Genomic DNA, 20891 nt, shown 5'->3' with positions numbered 1-20891 from the left:
CACCACTAGACCACCAGGGAAAAGGTAATAAAAATCCATAATCCTCCCTAGACCACCAGGGTGTCAGTCAGCACAATGGGTGCCAATCAGTGCCCATAATGGATGCCAATCAGTGGCCACAATGGGCATCACTGATTGGCATGCATTATTGTTTGGCACTGATTGGCATCCATTACTATAACACCGATGCCACCTATGAGTGCCCACCTGTGCCGCCTGAGTGCCCACCTGTGCCGCCTGAGTGCCCACCTGTGCCGCCTATCCATGCCCACCTGTGCCGCCTATCCATGCCCACCTGTGCCGCCTATCTATGCCCACCTGTGCCGCCTATCCATGCCCACCTGTGCCGCCTATCCATGCCCATCCGTGCCGCCCATCTGTGCCAGCTATCAGTGCCAATTTGTGCCACCTATCAGTGTCCGTCCGTGTCGCCCATCCGTGTCGCCCATCCGTGTCGCCCATCAGTGCCGCCTATCAGTGCCACTTCATTGGTGCCACATTGGTGCCCATCAGTGCCACCTTATCAGTGCCCATCAGTGTAGCCCCATCAGTGCCCATCAGTGAAGGAGAAAACGTACTTATTTACAAAGTTTTGAAACTGAAACAAAAAAAAACATTTTTTTTTTCAAAATTTTCGGTATTTTTTTATTTGTAGCGCAAAAAATTAAAACCGTAGAGGTGATCAAATACCACCAAAAGAAAGCTCTATTTGTGGGAAAAAAATGATAAAAATTTCATTTGGGTACAGTGTAGCATGACCGCGCAATTGTCATTCAAAGTGCGACAGCGCTGAAAGCTCAAAATTGGTCTGGGCAGGAAGGTGTTTAAAGGGGAGGGCCACCCTGAAAAACAAAAAAATTTTAAAAATTACAAAAAAATCTAAAAAAAAAAAAATGAAAAAAAATTTTTTTTTTTACTTACCAGAAATGCCTGTTGCTAGGCACTTTCTCCTAATCTTCCTCTTCCTCCTCCGCGGAGATCTTCTGTCTTCTGTCTTCGTCGCGGCGTCTTCTGGGTAATGAGTCGCGCTGTGTTCTGGGAACTGTGTGTTCCAGAACACAGCGCGTCCCATTCAGAAAGCGCTGCGGGACTCGCGCATGCGCAGTAGCTGCGGGACTCGCGCATGCGCAGTAGGAAACGGGCAGTGAAGCCATAAGGCTCCGCTGCCCGTTTCCCTTACAAGGGATGGCGGCGCCGGGACCCGAGAGCCGAGGGACGGGTCGGCCTCGGGCGGCCGACATCGCGGGCGCCCTGGACAGGTGAGTGTGTTTATTAAGTCAGCAGCTGCAGTGTTTGCAGCTGCTGACTCTTTTTTTTTTTTTTTTTTTTTTATAACTGGCCCTCCACTTTAAGTGCCCTGTATTGAAGTGGTTAAAGATTTTTTTTTTTTATACAGCTTTAGATATATGCTGGAGGAATCTTCACTGCAGGGCTGCCCTGTCCTCTTCCGATTATACTGCTTGTAACACAAGCTGTGAATGGGTGAGATCCACAGATAATGTTACAAGCAGTATAATCAGGGAGAGAATTTTTCTCGATGTTGGTGAGGTAGGAGGAGGTGGGTCCTCATCTGATTATCTTTAGGCTACTTTTACCCTCAGGCACTTTACAGGTGCTATAGCGCTAAAAATAGCGCCCGCAAAGCGCCTGTAAAGCACCTCTTCTCTCACTCAAGTGTGAAAGCCTGGGTGCTTTCACACTGGAGCGGTGCGCTGGCAGGACGCTCAAAAAAGTCCTGCAAGCAGCATCTTTGAGGCACTGTAGGAGCGGTGTATATACCACTCCTAAAGAGCCCCTGCCCATTGAAATCCCTATTCTCTAGAAACCAGCAGCCTGCACATCATGGGACATACTTCATTACAAGTAACTAAAGCTATAGAAAAAAATATTCAGTTTTAATGCCAATTGATCAAAGAGTGAACAAAAAACAGTTGTTCATCAGTAAAGGCAAGACATGTTCAATGTTCACTCTAAGGCCGCGTACACACGCGCGGACTGTTCGCCCAACCTTGTCCGCTGAACAGTGTTTGGGCGGACAGTCCGCTCGTGTGTGGGGCTTCAGCGGACAGTTTCAGCGGACAGTTGGACGAACAAGGTCTTACGGAAATTCCGAAAAACTGTCCGCTGAAACAAGGTTTCAGCGGACTGTTCGCTCGTGTGTAGGCTTGTTCGGCCAACTAAGTCTCGCGCATGCTCAGAAAGGATTTCCACGTCGGAAGGTTGCATTGCAGTGTATTGGACGTCGAAATTTTCGATCCGTCGTGCGTGCCGAAACGTCATCGCGCACGGTTTCAGCAAACTGTTCGTCCGTCGTGTGTGGCCATGTCCGTCCATGCTAAGTTTGAGCGGACTGTTTGCCGAAACTGTTGGACGGACAAAGTTGGGCGAACAGTCCGCGCGTGTGTACGCGGCCTAAGGGATTGATTTGCTAAATTCAAATAAGCATTTTACTATCCAAAGAAATTATCACTTAGGCCCCTTTCACACTGGGGCGGTTTTCAGGCGTTACAGCGCTAAAAATAGCGCCTGTGTAGCATCTGAAAAAACCGGCCCCTTTCACTCCAGTGTGAAAGCCGGAGGGCTTTCACACTGGAGCGGTGCGCTGGCAGGACGGTGAAAAAAGTCCTGCTAGCCGCATCTTTGGAGCGGTGAAGGAGCGGTGTATTCACCGCTCCTAAACCACTCCTACCCATTGAAATCAATGGGACAGCGCGGCTATACCCCCGGCAAAGCGCCGAGGGCGGTTTTAACCCTTTTTCGGCCGCTAGCGCGGGTTAAAACCACCCTGCTGGCGCCCGCAGACCGCCGCTAAAACAACGGTAAAGCGCTTTACCGCCGACGGCCACACCCCCCAGTGTGAAAGGGGCCTTAGGTTAGTGAACATGGTGAAAATTGGATGGGCTTACTCTTTTAGACCTCATGCACAATGGATGTTTTTGGACGGTTTTACAGCAGTTGTTTTTGGCTTCAGACGTTTTTTTTTTCCACAGTCAATAAACTCCTCATCATGTTATCCTATGTGTCCATACATACATAGGCTGTTATCAACAGTTTTTGGACGGGGTGTTTTTTGGCTTTAAAAAAAACCCAAATCCAATGGGTCCTGAGAGGAGTTTTTCAGCTGTAAAAACACTCTAACGTCAAAAAACGCTGATAAACGCCCATGAACGCTCAAAAACGCAGCTCACCAGTGTTTTTTTTTTTATTGTTTTTGATCCATTGAAAAAAAAAATAATAAAAATTCTAACGCAGAAAAACGCTAAAAAACACTGTTGCAAAAATGTTAAACTTTGAAAAACTCACTGCAAAGCTACTGGCGTTTTTATAACATTATTTTAACGTCTAGTGTGCATGAGACCAATAGTAATAAGAAAAAAATACAAATTCATTGAAATATTAAAGCGTTTGTTACCCCAACATTTCATATTCCTGATCTGTGGCTGTTGTACTATGTACTTACGTCTCCGTATCCTGTTCTTTTTGTATTGCTTCCTTTGTGTGAAATCCCAGGTGTTCCTGCCAGTCCCTCTGCTTTCCTATTAGAAACTGACCACACTAAGCAGGAGAACACATCATGGTCAGTTCCCCAGCTGTGCTGGGAACTCAGCCTGCTCTTCTCCAATGATCAGATTGGTCCTGACATGCCCCGGCTGCACAGTCTTTCCCTGGAAAGCTCATTGTGCTGTTGCTTCTCCCCTCAGCTCTTATGCAGATAAGAACAGAGGGAAAAAAGGTATTTACATATTTTTTTTTTCCATCTATACACAAATGATAAAAAAAATTACTGAAGGTCCGCTTTAACACTGCATATTTATATAGATTTTATATTAGTATAGAGATATGGGTGTTGATTTACTAAAGACAAAGAATGTCCCCCTTAGTGACTGAGATGAAGATCTGCTGACTTCCATCATCCAATCATGTGCAAGAAAAATATTGTTTTTATTTAATTTCCTTCCATGTAATTCTTTTTTTTATTATTGCAAAGTGAATTTTCACCAAAATGATGGGTCGGTTATAGCATATGTTGGGGTCCCCCAACAGTTTTGTTTACTCCTCTCTGGTCCAAGCTATACACATTTGCTATGACATTACAAGGTGGTACAACCCTTCCTGTTGAACTCTTATTTTTATTTTTTTATAAATGAATTGTTATACATTGGAGATTATATTATGGAGAATATTTAAAGTGATGGTGCCTTCATTTTCAAAGTGGGTGGGGACAGAACCAGGAACTACTATGGTGAGAACCTATGGCTACAGCCCCTATGGTATTTAAAATATTAGTGGGAGACCCAGCCCAGTAAATGCCACCTATAAATGAAATATCAATTTTAGTAGGACTGATTCCTTAAAAGAGAAATAAAGGTTTTTTCTTTAGGAATCATACTTACCTTGGTAGATGCAGCATTAGTCTGCCAATGCTGCATCTGTCCCCAGCACCTCTGCACTGAGAACCGAGCGATTGAACACTGTTGATTGCTCAGTTCTCACAGCTCTCTGAGCGGAGAGCTGTAGACTGTCAGTCACAGCTCTCTGCTCTGGGCCCTCCTCTCTCATTGGAGCGCTGAGCTGTGAAGGGGGCACTGAGAGGCAAAGCCGGGTGTCAGTCCAGGCACCGGGGGGGGGGGGGGATCCTGACTTCCGATGATGCGGTGCCTGGATTGACAGCAGTGACGTCAGCAGAGAGTGGACGGGTCACAGAAGTGCAAAACGAACTGGACTCCTGTGATCCATAGGAGAAGTCCAGCCAAATGAGCTTTGGCTGGACTTCTCTTTAACCAGTTCCCGACCAGCGCACGCCGATGTACGTCGGCAGAATGGCACGGGAAGGCAAATGGGCGTACCTGTACGTCCCTTTAAATTTGCCGTCCTGCCAACACAAGCGCCCCACCGGCGGCGCGCTCGCGTGCCGGTCGGGACCCCCGTGAGTCCGGTCGGGGGTTCCGTGGACTCGATCTCCTTGGGCATACCCATGATCCGCTCACAGGGTGGCTGAACGGAGAAATGCTGTTGTAAACAGCATTTCCCCGTTCTGCCTAGCAACTAGTGACGCTGATCTCTGCTCCATGTGATTGGAGCAGAGATCAGTGTTCACTAAATAAATGCCCAGTCCCCCACAGTTAGTAACACACCCCTAGGAACACTTAACCCTTACACTGCCACCCACTGATTAACCCCTTCCCTGCCAGTGTCATTTACACAGCAATCACTGCATTTATATAGCAGTGATTGCTGTATAAATGACAATGGTCCCAAAAATGTGTCAAAAATGTCCGATGTGTCCGCCATAATGTCGCAGAAGAATACGTATCGGCCTAAACTGAGGGAAAAAAATTTTTTTATATATATTTTTGGGGGATATTTATTATAACAAAAAGTAAAAAATAATGCGTTTTTTTCAAAATTGTCGCTCTATTTTTGTTTATAGCGCAAAAAATAAAAACCGCAGGGGTGATCAAATACCACCAAAAGAAAGCTCTATTTGTGGAAAAAAAAGGACGTCAATTTTGTTTGGGAGCCACGTTGCACGACCGCGCAATTGTCAGTTAAAGCGACGCAGTGCCGAATCGCAAAAAGTGGTCTGGTCTTTGACCAGCAAAATGGTCTGGGGCTGAAGTAGTTAATATTACCAGCTTTCCACCAAAAACAGCGTGAAATGTTGTTTTTAACCTTTAAAAATAATGTAATAATGCAAAAAAATAAAAATAAAAGGCATACAAAAAAAGACTTAAATATACAGTATATAAGAACACTTCTACACAAGGTTTAACAGAAAGAGAAATTTACATGCGCATTATGTAATTGGATAGGTGAGGTAGTATGCACTGAATGGCTGAAAGGCTGAGTATGGAGGACAGGTGGCCTAATACAGACACCTTTGTGTGAGGACGTTGCAATATTATCTTCCAACCCTCAAGATGATAAGACAAATATCTAAATAAACACTTATTGTTCTTCAGTGGGCAGTTATTAGTCCTTAGGAACTTACAAGATTATTAATTTAGGAAAAAGAACACATTTTGCTCATCCAACATGAAAATGGATTAATTGATGTAAACTGATAAACCAGGAAAATCTAATATTTGGCGTATATACAGTGCCTTGCAAAAGTATTCACCCCATTTGTAATTTTTTGAGTTTTGTTGCCTCACAACCTGGAATTAACATGAATTGTTTGTGGATTTGAATCATTTAATTTACAGAACATGGCCACAACTTTGAAGATTTTTTTTACATTTTTTTATTATGAAGCAAACAACAAATAGGACAAAATAACAGAAAAAGTCAAAGTGCATAACTATTCACCCCCCTAAAGTCAATACTGTAGAGCCACCTTTTGCGGCTATCACAGCTCAAGTCGCTTTGGATAAGTCTCTATGAGCTTTCCACATCTTACCCTGGGATTTTTTCCCATTCCTCCTTGCAAAACTGCTCCAGCTCCTTCAAGTTGGATGGTTTGTGCTTGTGAACAGCAATATTTAAGTCTGACCACAGATTTTCTATTGGATTGAGGTCTGGGCTTTGACTAGGCCATTCCAGCACATTTACATGTTTCCCCTTAAACCACTCAAGTGTTGTTTTAGCAGTGTGTTTGGGGACATTGTGCTGCTGGAAGGTGAACCTCTGTCCTAGCCTCAAATCACACACAGAGTGGTACAGGTTTTGCTCAAGAATATCCCTGTATTTAGCACCATCCATCTTTCCCTCAACTCTGACCAGATTCCCAGTCCTGACTGCTGCTGAAAAAACATCCCCACAGCATGATGCTGCTGCCATCATGTTTAACTGTGGGGATGGTGTTCTTTGGGTGATGTTTTCTTTGATAGCCAAAAAGTTCAATTTTACTCTCATCAGACCAGAGCACCTTCCTCCATACATTTTGGGAGCCTCCCACATGCCTTTTCGCAAACTCAAAACGTGGCATTTTGATTTTTGCTGAAAGTAATGAGTTTCTATTTGCCACCCTGCCATAAAGCCCAACACTATGGAGCATATGGCTTATTGTTGTCCTATGTACAGATACTCCAGTCTCTGCTGTGGAACTCTGCAGTTCCTCCAGAGTTACCTTAGGCCTCTGTGCTGCCTCTCTGATTAATGCCCTCCTTGCCTGGTCTGTGAGTTTTGGTGTGCGGCCGTCTTTTGGCAGGTTTGTTAATGTGCCATGTTCTTTCCATTTGGTTATGATAGATTTGATGGTGTTCCTAGAGATCATCAAAGATTTGGATATTTTTTATAAACCCAACCCTGACTTGTACTTGTCAACAACAATGTCCCTCACTTGTTTGGAGAGTTCCTTGGTCTTCATGGCAGTGTTTGGTTAGTGGTGCCTCTTGCTTAGGTGTTGCAGCCTCTGGGGCCTTTCAAAAAGGTGTGCATATGTAATGACAGATCATGTGACACTTAGATTGCACACAGGTGGACATCATTTCACAAATTATGTGACTTCTGAAGGTAATTGGTTGCACCAGAGCTTTTTATGGGCTTAATAACAAAGGGGGTGAATACATACACACATGCCAATTATTTTTATTTCTGAAAAATAGTTTTATGTATATATTTTACCTAATTTTACTTCACCAACTTAGACTATTGTGTTCTGATCCATAACATATAATTCAGATTAAAAAAAACATTGAACTAAAGGCTGTAATGTAACAAAATAGGGAAAAAGCCAAGGGGGGTGAATACTTTTGCAAGGCACTATAAATGTTGCACATTATACCATGTAAATAAAAAATTACAGATACTGGAACTGTAAGTAAAACTAGTAATGGCACACTCTTTTACAACGGAGCAACGCAAGGCAGTAATACATGTTATGTGTGTTACTGCACTTTGTGGTAACTCGCATGATAATGCAATGGTGTAAATGGGGTCTAAAGATATCAGTATAGCTCAGCAAAAATGTAATCTGACTTTCTGAAATGTACACCCAACTTGAATGCTCAAATCTGTCATGAGAGCAATACGTTGTCTTTGGTTTCACTGGCCTCAAACAAGTATGCAGAGCCAGAAACCCATAGAAAAGTCATGTCTTTTATAAGCAGGAACTATACAATTGCTTTGGGTCTGAGACTTAAACTATTGCAGCAAGGGAGTTTCATGACAGCCAGGCAACTAGCATTTTTATAATCAGAATTCAGCGATATTAGGTTCTATGGTTTCTCATGACAGGTTTGTTTTAAACAAAGAAGGTAAATCTGTATGGATAATTTTGTATTTATATACTTAAACAGAATCAAAGTCATGTACAGGTTTTAGAACTGGTTCACACTGACAGCGGGAATGAAATTGTGCAAGTTCAGCTGAACTCGCACAATTTCATTCCTGCATGTCAGTCCCGAATTGGGGGGAGATTTCAGAGACATCTGTGTGGGTTTCTGCACAGATGTCAATGGAAATTGCACCCCAAAATTGCCAAAAGTAGTACAGAAACGACTTTTGGGAAAAGTAGTACAGAAACGACTTTTGGGAAAAGTAGTACAGAAACGACTTTTGGGAAAAGTAGTACAGAAACGACTTTTGGGAAAAGTAGTACAGAAACGACTTTTGGGAAAAGTAGTACAGAAACGACTTTTGCAAATGCGGCGTCGCACCAATTCAGACGCTGCAATTGCTGGCAATTGTCGCTAATTTGGCGTGTGAGTTGACATGTCAACTCGCATGCCAAATTGCATCAATGTGAATCAGGGCTTAATTTGGAAGTTTTCTAAAACTGGCTAGATGTTAGGAGATAACATAAAGTGCATAGGTTATTAGGCATCCTAAAACTTAACTGTAACATGAACTTACTAATCAAACAACTCAACAGTAAAGCTAATATGAAGCATATCATATATTAAATGTGTATTTGTGAATAATCATTTAGGCACATGAGACTATCCTGTGAATGGAAGATAATCTGAAGCTATATTTGGCACTACAATACTCCTTTTGCACCGTGTGAACCAGTTTATGTGTTTTAGCAACAGCAGTTGTTTTCTAGTGACTTAAAGAACCCAATGACAGGTTCAGGAAAAGCTTGTCAACAATTGTATTATCTGTACCAATATGAACAAAGCTTATCAGCTTACCAGGAAATACATGGTCAATACATGGCCAATATTCATGATGCAAGATCACAAATTCTAATGAGCCTCTCATAACAATGCCCATGACCTTAGTAGGGAGATCTCTCATATCTTAAGCACAAATATGATAGCATTGAAGCTAGGATTTTCAGCTAAGCAACTTTAGTCAGCAAAAACCTAACTGAAATCCATTTGATGGAGTTGTGTTTTGAAGTTCTGTGGACAGTTTATAGCTTGTAGCCACCTACAAAACCCCAGATGATCAATAAGGGAACCATACCCTGCAAGGTCAGGCTGCAGCCCAACCCTACTCACCACCCTACAGTCCCCTATGTGTGATAAATAACCCCACCAGCCAACGAGGAAGTAAAAAGGGCAGGTCATGATGAGACCAAGTCTAAGTAAAGTCTGGTTGTTATTGGCACAGCAGAGTGTACCAGGTTTCCGGGTTTCATGGCACTCTGGGAATGAAGTAAACAATAATGCCGTCATCTCTGTCATCCCATGATCTGATTGCAATAGAAAATAAACACCCACATGTTAGATTTCTATAGTGCTATTTGTTGCTGTTTGTTTGTCCCAAAACTTTAATTATTACCATCAAACATAAAGCACAAACCCACCAACCAAATGTTCTGGGAATTTTGCCAATAAGAGGTCATATTCATCCATAATTAAAAAGATTTCCAAACTTTGATTCATATATTAAAGTTCCCTTACAGCTTGGGAATGTCTGATTTTGTCAAAGGAGGGGCTGCATGGAGCCTTATTGCTAAGGGTGGAGCACCAGAACTCTGCATTAGGGACAAATTCTGGAAAGTTCCCAAACACAGCACATTAAATTATTATAAAGATTGATTACCTGTCGGCTAAATGTATTCTGTACATGAATCCAGTAATCTTCCACTGGGTCGTAGCAGTAAATTGCCTTAGTAAGCCCTCCAGCTACGTAGATGAGGTTGTTTAAGGACACAGCGGTAATGCATCTCTTTGCTATAGGAATTGATGCTCGGAGTAGCCAGGTATTCGTATCAGGATCATAGCACTGCACCTGTGTAGCAAGGGATATTATTTATTTATGTGGACTTGTATTAAAATGAGAGAGGCTTGCTATAATATAGGCAATACACCATTATTATGTTTTAAGTGATAACAGAAATATTATGACCACACACTGGTTCCAGACATGTTTTTCAACAGCTATTACGCAAATGGCAGACAAAGTCTAATCTGTTTCTTTCCTCCAATGTGTTTCGCACAATTCTATATGCACCTTTTTGGTGTGTTTTGGTGCATTAGGCAATCTATATTCAAATGAATGGGCGACCTTAACGCAAAGCACCTTAACACAGAGCACAATGCACGCACACTCAGGCAGCGCAGTTGTGCGAATGTGCCCTTAAACATAAAGAACAGCCACATTATGGTATATATTGTCAAATATTCACAGCTGCTGTATGCGAAAAATGGTACACATTACTATAGGCTAAGATATTGTATCAAAGCAAACCTTCCCTCAAAAATCAGACTTGGTATCATTGTCATCCTCCCCCAAGCTTGTTACACAATGGCAGATCTTTTCATTTTTTGGGGGAATAGGACTACATTTTTTAGTGGTGGTCCATTCCATTTCCTCTTTTCCCACCTTGATAAGGATGATGTCACCCTCAGCCTGCTCCTAGCCTCCTGGGATACATGTTACACGTACCATCTTTAACAATAAAAACAAATTCTTTCCCCCCTAAATTAAATTATGATCATATGGAAAAAACATGTATCTGATCAATATATAACAGAAAGCAGCATCTTTGCCCCTGCTACCTATGTTTAATGGTAAATCTGGTCCAGCATCTGAGTTTACTATAGTTTATGTGTAAAACATGCACATACAAGTGTTAGCCCTTGTACACACGGTCGGACATTCCGACAACAAAATCTGTTCAGATTTTGTCCGACGGATTTTGAAACGATCGGACAAAGTCACGTTGTCGGAAAATTTTTATATCCAGCTCTCAAACTTTGTTGGTCGGACATTCCGACGGAAAAAGTCAGATGAAGCCCACACACGGTGGGATTATCCGTCAACACGGTCCGATCGGTCATTTTCCATCGGAATGTCCAACTGTGTACAAGGGCTTAGGCCGCGTACACACGCGCGGACTGTTTGCCCAACCTTGTTCGTCAAACAGTTTGGCAAACAGTCCGCTCAAAATTTGCATGAGCGGACTTGCCCACACACGAGCGGACTGTTTGACGAACAAGGTTAGGCAAACAGTTTGCTCAACTTTTGAAATGAACGGACTCGCCCACGTAAGGAGGAGGCAAATCCGCCCATTTCGAGCGCGTGTACAGGTAGGCGGGGCCCGCGAAGGAGACGTCGCGGGCTCCGCCGCCTGGAATGGGCTTAAAGGGGAACCCCAACGCCGAAAAAAATCGGCGTGGGGGTTCCCCCAAAGTCCACACCAGACCCTTGTCCGAGCACGCTACCCGGCCGGCCAGGAAAGGGGGGCGAGCGAGCGCGCCCCCCCTCCTGAGCCGTACCAGGCCGCGTGCCCTCAACATGGGGGGGTGCCTTTTCCCGACAACCCTGGCCGTTGGTTGTCGGGGTCTGCGGGCGGGGGGCTTATCGGAATCCGGGAGCCCCCTTTAAGAAGGGGGCCCCCGGATACCGGCCCCCCACCCTATGTGAATGAGTATGGGGTACAATGTACCCCTACCCATTCACCTGTGAAATAAAGTACAAAAAAAAACACAACACAGGGGAAAAAATATTTTATTGCACAGCTCCGGGGGTCTTCCGTCTTCGGGGGTCTTCTCGCCGGACTCCTCCGCTATCTGTGTGTAGCTCTTTTACTAGCGGAGGAGTCCGGCTTTCTTCCTCCCCGCCGCCGGCCTCTTCTCCCGACTTCGGGGGTCTTGTCCCCCTCTTCGGTTCTTCTGCCGGGCCACCGCGCCTTCTTGTAGCTCTTTTACAGGCGGTGGCCCGGTCTTCTGTCGCCGCTGTCGTCGTCGCCGCCGCCACCGCCGCCTTCCGTTCTTGTTCTTCTTCTTGTTCTTCTTCTTCTTCCCCAGGAGATGTTGACTCGACGATCTCTCCGGCCGGAATGCCAGGGACACGCTCCGCTGCCACTTATATAGTGACAATGGGGCGGTGTCACATGGTATATGTCACATGGGTTGGTCACATGGGTTGATGTCACATGGGGACTATGACATCGTAAGGGGGCGGGGTCACCATGTGACCAACCCATGTGACATATACCATGTGACACCGCCCCATTGTCACTATATAAGTGGCAGCGGAGCGTGTCCCTGGCATTCCGGCCGGAGAGATCGTCGAGTCAACATCTCCAGGAGAAGAAGAAGAAGAACAAGAAGAAGAACAAGAACAAGAACGGAAGGCGGCGGCGGCGGCGGCGGCGGCGACGACGACGACAGCGGCGACAGAAGACCGGGCCACCGCCTGTAAAAGAGCTACAAGAAGGCGCGGTGGCCCGGCAGAAGAACCGAAGAGGGGGACAAGACCCCCGAAGTCGGGAGAAGAGGCCGGCGGCGGGGAGGAAGAAAGCCGGACTCCTCCGCTAGTAAAAGAGCTACACACAGATAGCGGAGGAGTCCGGCGAGAAGACCCCCGAAGACGGAAGACCCCCGGAGCTGTGCAATAAAATATTTTTTCCCTGTGTTGTGTTTTTTTTTGTACTTTATTTCACAGGTGAATGGGTAGGGGTACATTGTACCCCATACTCATTCACATAGGGTGGGGGGCCGGTATCCGGGGGCCCCCTTCTTAAAGGGGGCTCCCGGATTCCGATAAGCCCCCCGCCCGCAGACCCCGACAACCAACGGCCAGGGTTGTCGGGAAGAGGCCCTTGTCCTCATCAACATGGGGACAAGGTGCTTTGGGGTGGGGGGGCCGCGCGGCCCCCCCTTCCCCAAGGCACCCCCCATGTTGAGGGCACGCGGCCTGGTACGGCTCATGAGGGGGGGCGCGCTCGCTCGCCCCCCTTTCCTGGCCGGCCGGGTAGCGTGCTCGGACAAGGGTCTGGTGTGGACTTGGGGGGAACCCCCACGCCGATTTTTTTCGGCGTTGGGGTTCCCCTTTAAGCCCATTCCAGGCGGCGGAGCCCGCGACGTCTCCTTCGCGGGCCCCGCCTACCTGTACACGCGCTCGAAATGGGCGGACTTTCCGAGCGGGAACAGTCCGCTCATTTCGAAAGTACAGCGGACAAGCCCACACACGGGCGGACTGTTCGCTCAAACACAGTTTCAGCGGACAGTTTTTCGGAATTTCCGAAAGACTTTGTCCGTCCAACTGTCCGCTGAAACTGTCCGCTGAAAGCCCACACACGAGCGGACTGTCCGCCCAAACACTGTTCAGCGGACAAGGTTGGGCGAACAGTCCGCCCGTGTGTACGCGGCCTTAGTGTTGTAGTAAGGTACGCCTTATTGTCAAAAGGACTGTAACATATTTCTGTAGAGGTGCAAATTCAAAACTTGCATCAGTTACCTTATCAGAACAGGTGTTGTCATCAGGTCCTCCGCCAATTACAAACAGTTTCCCAACACAGCTTGTAACTGCTGGAGAACTCACAGCTTCTTTCAGTGGGGCTATATCTGTCCAGCGATTTGAGAATGAGTCATAACATTCAACACTGCTCAGCCTGTTCTGACCATCATATCCACCAACTACATATACCTGAAAAAAGATCAGAAATTTATTATTGCAGGACTAAGAATACATAAAAATTACAACTTAAATATAGTCACCACTATGTATTCACAAATATATGAGCAAACATTTAAAGTACATCTGTAGGCGAACAAAGGTGATATATGTTGGGTCCTTGCCCCTTTATGCTCATGCCCTGGCAGTCAGCATGTTTTGGGGCTCTAGCATTTATTGTAATAAGTAAGGTGCCATCTCGCACTTTATCATATTTACTATGAAACTGTTACAGTAGCTTTAATCTTCTCCTAGATATAAGATAACCAAATATCATCATATGTCTACATCTAGTCTATGGGCTATATATTAGGAATACATATTGGGCTCATCATGAGGAGAAGATGATATAATTCTTTATAAGGAGCAAAATGTGAAGACATAATACATATACCAAATACTAAAAACAATTTATAAATAAATAACAAAAATGTGCCAATGAATGTGTAATATAATACCATACCATATATCTCACAACAATGTGACCCTGAAGGTGGGCATCATATCACGAACCATTGGACCAGTGTGCTGTCTATCATAGGAGCCGGTTCAGGAGGCGACACTTTGTTTGACAATGGAGATCACCTTTCTGTGTGATCCGGCCTCTTCCTCTCCTCTCCTTCTCCCACAGTTTCCTGGCTGATCACAGAATAAGCTCCCATTTAACCTGCACCCTCCGATATGGCTCCTTTCTCGCCAAATGCGAGCAGGTGAGTGGAAATTTTGAGGGCTGTGTATGTATATGTATATGTATATATATATATATATATATATATATATATATATATATATATATATATCTATATATATACATATCATTTCTTTAAAAACACATTTTTGTAACTTTCATAGGGGTACTCATACAGTAGCAAAAAACACACAGGAGGGTGCAATAACCTTTTACATTGCCAAAGTAACTTTTATTATACATATCGACAAATGGATACTCGCATGCAAGTAAAAACATCAAGCAACACATAACCGCTCCAGCTGGAACGTAATACAGTATGTCCTTTGAACAACTAATTGGACAATTGATGTGTTTCGGGGGTCATGCCCCCTTCCTCACAGCTGCATGACCCCCAAAACACATCAGCTGTCCAACTAGTTGTTCCCAGGACAAACTGCATTGCGTTCAAGCTGGAGCGGTTATGTGTTGCTTGATGCTTTTAATCGCATGTGAGTATCAATTTGTCCATATGTATAATAAAAATTACTTACGGTAATGCACAAGGTGGTTTGTGCCCTCCTTTGTGTTTCTTGCAGTTGGTTCTGAAGTTTTCCCGGTCAGAGGAGGGCTGAACCTTTGATGGGCATTTTTGGAAAGAAGTATGTTGGATGAGTGTCCCTGGGTTTAGCGCTACAGTGTTTTTTGGATGTTTGTCATATTCTAACAGTTTCTAGAGGTTAGCATTAGGTAAACTAAGAGCGCAGACTATCATAGTTTTTATATGATATATTATATATGCACATTATAAACAGAGAAAAAGCATACATGCATCAGGAAAAGAAAACAAAATTGAGGAGCATATGCAACACACTGAAAAGCATTCTACTCCTAGATATCACTAAGGCCCCACTAAGGTTCACATGAGAGATGATATCCGTATAGCGTGAAAGGGCCAATTTTGCACTGATAGGACTCAGTGGCTGCACGGGCCATAGCCGCCGAGCCTAATGTGATAGGTGTCCAGGGGAGCGGCCCCAAACACAAACAATGTGCCTTATATAGTGCTTTGAAAAATTATTCATACCCCTTGAAATTTTCCACATTTTGTCATGTTACAACCATGTAATGTAATCTCAGTATCCATACAGCTGTTCTGTGAAGCCCTCAGAGGTGTTTTAGAGAACCTTAGTGAACAAACAGCATCATGAAAGCCAAGGAACACACCAGACAGGTCAGGGAAAAAGTTGTGGAGAAATTTAAAGCAGGGTTAAATTAGAAATAACATCCCAAGCTTTGAACATCTTACGGAGCACTGTTCAATCTATCATCCAAAAATGGAAAGCGTATGTCACAACTGCAAACCTACCAAGACATGGCTGACCATCTAAACTGACAGGCCGGGCAAGGAGAGCATTAATCAGAGAAGCAGCCAAGAGGTCCATGGTAACTCTGGAGGAGCTGCAGAGATCCACAGCTCAAGTCGGAGAATCTGTCCACAGGACAACTATTAGTCATGTACACCACAAATCTGGCCTTTATGGAAGAGTGGCAAGAAGAAAGCCATTGTTGAAAGAAAGTCATAAGAATTCTTGTTTTCTGTTTGTGAGAAGCCATGTGGGAGACATAAAAAATATGTGGGAGAAGGTGCTCTGGTCAGATGAGACCAAAATTTAACTTTTGGCCTAAAAGCAAAACTTTATGTGTGGTCGAAAACTAACACTGCACATCACCTTGACTTGCAGCTGTAATTGCAGTAAAAGTGGTTCTACAAAGTATTGACTAGGGTGGGGGGATGGCTGAATACAAATGCACGTCACCCTTTTCACATATTTAAATATAAAAAAAAATTGCAAACAATTTATCATTTTCCTTCCACTTCACAATTATGTGCCACTTTGTGTTGGTTTATTACAAAATCCCAATAAAATACATTTATGTTTTTGGTTGTAACATGACAAAATGTGGAAAATCTCAAGAGGTATGAATACCCTTTCAAGGCAATGTAAATGTATTAACATTAGATTTACACAATTTACACCCAGTATGTACACACTTTTCTAACTAAACCAAAATATAATTATAGTTAAACATCTATTGTACTGTTGTTACCTTTCCCAGTAGGACGGCCATTTTATGACGCCATCTCCCCTTGTTCAAGGAAGCTACTCTAATCCAAATGTTTAGTTGAGAATTATAGATCCAGACATCTCGACTATTGATTCTGCCCCCTGCAAGTAAAAGATTAAGGCTTTTCATGCTAAATCTCATAATAACCTCATACAAGGTAAAACAATATGAATTAAAACAATAACTGTAACATAACTGATTTTTTTAATAAATGTATATGCTAGATGTATTTCCACATATTTTATAACTGATTGAATGTTTAAAGCTAAACTTTCAATTTAAATAAGCTAAAATATATTCTAGGTGCATCAAAACAAAAATTAATAGCAAAATACACCTTTACAAAGTGGTGTGCTGTAGTTATAACATTAGGTGTGTCAATTTGATTGGAACCCCAACACACTAAGCCCCTGTACACACGGTCGGAGATTTCCACAACCAAATCCGTCGGATTTTGTCCGTCGGATTGTGTCCGAAACTGTTGCATACACACGGTCGGACAAAGGTGGCGAAAAAATCCGATCTTTCAGAACGTGATGACGTAATTTCGTTACAATGGGACTACATTCAGGCTAGTAGCCAATAGCTTTGATGTAGGAATTTGATCTGAGCATGCGTGGCACTTGGTCCGATCAAAATTCTCTACACATGATCGGAGTATGTCCGATCGGCCCAGTTGGTCGGGAAATATTTCCAACATGTTGGAAAATTGGGTCAGACGGATATTCCGACGGAATCAGTCCGATGCATACCACACACAGTCAGATTATCCGATGACACGGTCCAATAGGACACATTCCGATGGATTCTCCGACCGTGTGTACAAGGGTAAGAGGGTAAGGTAACACAATTCTGGTGCACTTGCATTGCAGCGCACCACAACGCATGGTAATGCACTACCATGAGTTGTGGCGTGCTGTGGCAGATAAAATGCAGCATATCTGTATTTTGGTCTGTTCTTGTGCATTGAAGAATGCCTTAGAGCAACACACATTACTTGTGTATGTTCCACCCATTTCTAGTGTGCTGCAGCAGTGGGAACAGGTAACATATTCCTACTGCTGTAGCCACTCCATGCTGTTCTCTCTCCCTTCAACACCAGTACGGGGAGATGATCCCCATACTAGCTGTCACTTTTTTTAAAACTGAGTGGCCATACAGGGCTCCAACCACATGGCAGTGTCATTCATTCACAGAGTTCTGTGTATAAATGAACTACAAGTCCTGACATCCTTTGCGGCTGTTGGTTTGTAGTTCTGAATGAACTGCCACGGACATCCTTTGCGACTGTTGGTTTGTAGTTCTGAATGAACTTCCACGATGCTGTTGAGCATTCTGGTAGTTAATTGAGTCTTCCTGCTGGAGTGAAACTGCCTGGTTATACAATGTATGATGTTCGGGTAAGCCCCTACACTGACAGATCTGCAGGAGACCTGCATGCCATCAGCAATCTGCTGTTTGCTGGTGCAATGCTTTCCAGGCTCCTGCAACAAAATGTGCATTTATTTTTATTTATTTTTAAAGTGAAATTATCCTTTAATTAAAGGGGTTGTGAACCCTTGAGGTTTTTCACCTTGATGCATTATATGCAGCCCCCGACCCGAGCCCCCATTTTCCTTACCTGGACACTGTCATCCTCTGTCTGGGAACAAGCACACCATCTGTAGCTGATGTCTTGTGTCCTAAGTGTATAGATTTATAGCAGCACAGCCATTGACACCTGCTGCTGTCAATCAAATCCAAAGACGCGGCACCAGGAGTCCTGCATTCTGAATGGACACAGATGGGGGACTCGGGAGCGTGCCCGCATGGGTGTCCACCAAGGAGAGTGCTTCTCCAACATGGACACTCAATGTCAGGGGACCCCAGAAAAGGAGGGTCGGGCCACTCTGTGCAAAATGAGCTGCACAGTGGAGGTAAGTATAACATGTTTATTATTTTAAATTTTAAAAAAAGCGAGCCTTTACAACCATGTTAATGTGTGACACAATGTGCATTAAAGTGCATGCATTAATGCATTCAAAAATTCTGTTCAATGCAACCATGCTGCATCTTGTTCTCTGTATGAAAGTAGCGGTCTTGCTGTCTGACATACAATCATTCAAATAGGCTGCCAGCATGCCCGAAATCGGATTTTGCCTTTTTTATGGTGTAGTGCACCACAACCCATGGTAGCGCATTACCATGCATTCTAGTGCACTGCAACGCATGTGTATCAAAAGTGTGTAGGTGTAGCGATAGTCTCTTCAGGAGCCACTGGATAGGATGGGTTCTTTTCTTTGACTCAACCTCCTCAATGACTTCAGCCCCTCTGACACACAAGGTTAAGTGAACAATGCTTGCACTAGCAAAGAATTTACTGAAGTCTGGAAACAGACACCAAACAAATTGGTAAAGGCAAGTCTCAATATATTGTCACACAATAGGATTGGTAGCAATATAGGCATGAAAAGTGGATTAGGACTAGTAGTATTACAACTCAGTATACAGTATGATCAATAGTCAGCAGTAGGTATAGGATACCAATATGCACCAGGATCATCATAGACAGTAGCAACATTACATTAAAAGGATCTGCAGTCTGCTCACATAATTTGTAATAAAAACATATTTGCCATTCTGAAGCTTCCCTCTAACTTTATATATTATTTTATATATTGTGATTCTGTACTTGCCAAATATGCTTCAGAAATCTCCCTCCACTGAGTCTGGCTGCAAACATTTTAACTGTGGGCAGCTGAAGCTGCTGCCTGTTCACTTCCTGGATTTTCACAGACACACAGAGGCACACCTCCAGCCCTGCAGCTCTCATTGTCCCTCTTATGACTTATCCCCCCTCCCTTCCTGACAAAATCTCACAAAAGAGAGAGCTGTGCATGATGTCATAAGCCTAGGCTTTTTACCAGACAAGAAACAGGAAGTGGGCTGTATAAGGTATTTACTGGCAGAAAAAAAAGTTTTACTATCCAAAGTTAAAACAACAAGGAAGAAGATTTAATAGATGGAAAGTTGAAAAAATGACTGAAGGTCCACTTTAAGCACAGCAATGGACAGTAATGTGGCTACATTTACTGCATTCAGGTGGCTATACTGCCAGACTGCATTAAGAGTGACTATGCTAGATCTAGGCTAACTGGATGGGAGTACTCTTTATATGAGTGATGGCTAGGGCTTGTGGAATAGCTTTATAGGAAACAGTCCCTTGCTATATTCTTCTGCCAGCTATAGTTGGGGCCCATAATCAGCATTGGTGCACTTAACAACAGTCTTGGTAAACCAGCATGTAGTGTAGGTGATACTTACCAAGTGTCTTGATGCCAGTAACCCAGTCTCTGCTATCAGTGTGTAAATACTGGGTGGTCATCCATCTCAACATTCCCTGTGGTGCGATTGTAGATTCCCGCTGTAGGAAAAGGGGAACCATTTGTCTCTGTGCATATAACTCCGGTGATCAGAAGTGAAGGAGTGAAGAGTGAGAGAATACTCCATTCCCCCTGCAGGAAGGGCGAGTTTAGTTGGATCGCCACAGTCTTCTCAGCGCTTTATGTCACCGTTCTAAGACTTCCAGCTCCAGTCCTCAATGGCCTGGTCTCACGCAGAAATGTGTACACACAGGCTGATGTACTCAAATAGACTCCCATGCTGCCAAGAGGAAGAAATTTCCAGTGCAGAATGGTAAAAGCTATTCCACCACTCCCCCCTCCTACTCAATGTCTTATGGAGACTGTAGTGTAGGTGTCCATGAGTCCCATTCTATTGTTGATGTCCCGGACTATAATTCTCATGATCCTCAGCATTCTGCATATAAGTCTATAGGCTTTCCTGGCTATAGCTTCCCCCTGCTGACTGGAGGGGATAATGCAACACAACATCCAGCATAGCAATAGAAAGTGAAAGTAAAACTGACTATAAAAGAGGACAATGGTAGAGATTTACAAAGACTGGAGAGGGCATAATCTGGAGCAGATCTGCATAGAGGCCAATCAGCTTCCAGGTTTTATTGTCAAAGCTTAATTGAAGTTAGAAGCTGATTGCCTACCATACACAGCTGCACCAGATTCTGAGTGTTTCAGTTATAGTAAATCTTCCCCAATGTCTCCTTCTCCATGTTTCTGTAGTACAGCACCTGGCTAACGGTGTATTGCCTAATGAGTTGGGGTGGCACTGCTAAGGTACGTAACGTGTTATAGTAATGCACATGTTCTGGAAAAGGTCAGGTATGACTGGGCTCTAAGATTTGCACATTTTTTAATGCACCTGGAATGTGTTTAGCTGATTTAGGCTGATTTCACACTGG

At 43.9% G+C, this 20891-nt stretch overlaps 1 protein-coding gene across 1 annotated transcript in view; it reads right to left on the bottom strand.

Moving 5' to 3' along the window:
- Positions 1-20891, bottom strand: part of KLHL24 (kelch like family member 24) — a 123656-nt gene that overhangs the window by 21946 nt on the left and 80819 nt on the right. Inside the window, exons 4-6 of the mRNA XM_077488371.1 lie at positions 16577-16695; positions 13582-13770; positions 9937-10125 (exon numbers count right to left, since the gene is read on the bottom strand). Coding sequence (XP_077344497.1) covers positions 9937-10125; positions 13582-13770; positions 16577-16695 — 497 coding nt within the window. The remainder of the gene's footprint in view (positions 1-9936; positions 10126-13581; positions 13771-16576; positions 16696-20891) is intronic.

The sequence above is a fragment of the Lithobates pipiens genome, unplaced genomic scaffold, assembly GCF_037356315.1.
Source record: "Lithobates pipiens isolate NorthernLeopardFrog02 unplaced genomic scaffold, aLitPip1_a1.2 Scaffold_18, whole genome shotgun sequence".
NCBI lineage: Eukaryota > Metazoa > Chordata > Amphibia > Anura > Ranidae > Lithobates > Lithobates pipiens.
The sequence above is the reverse complement of the archived record's forward strand: the minus strand, read 5'-3'. Positions and strand labels throughout refer to the sequence as shown.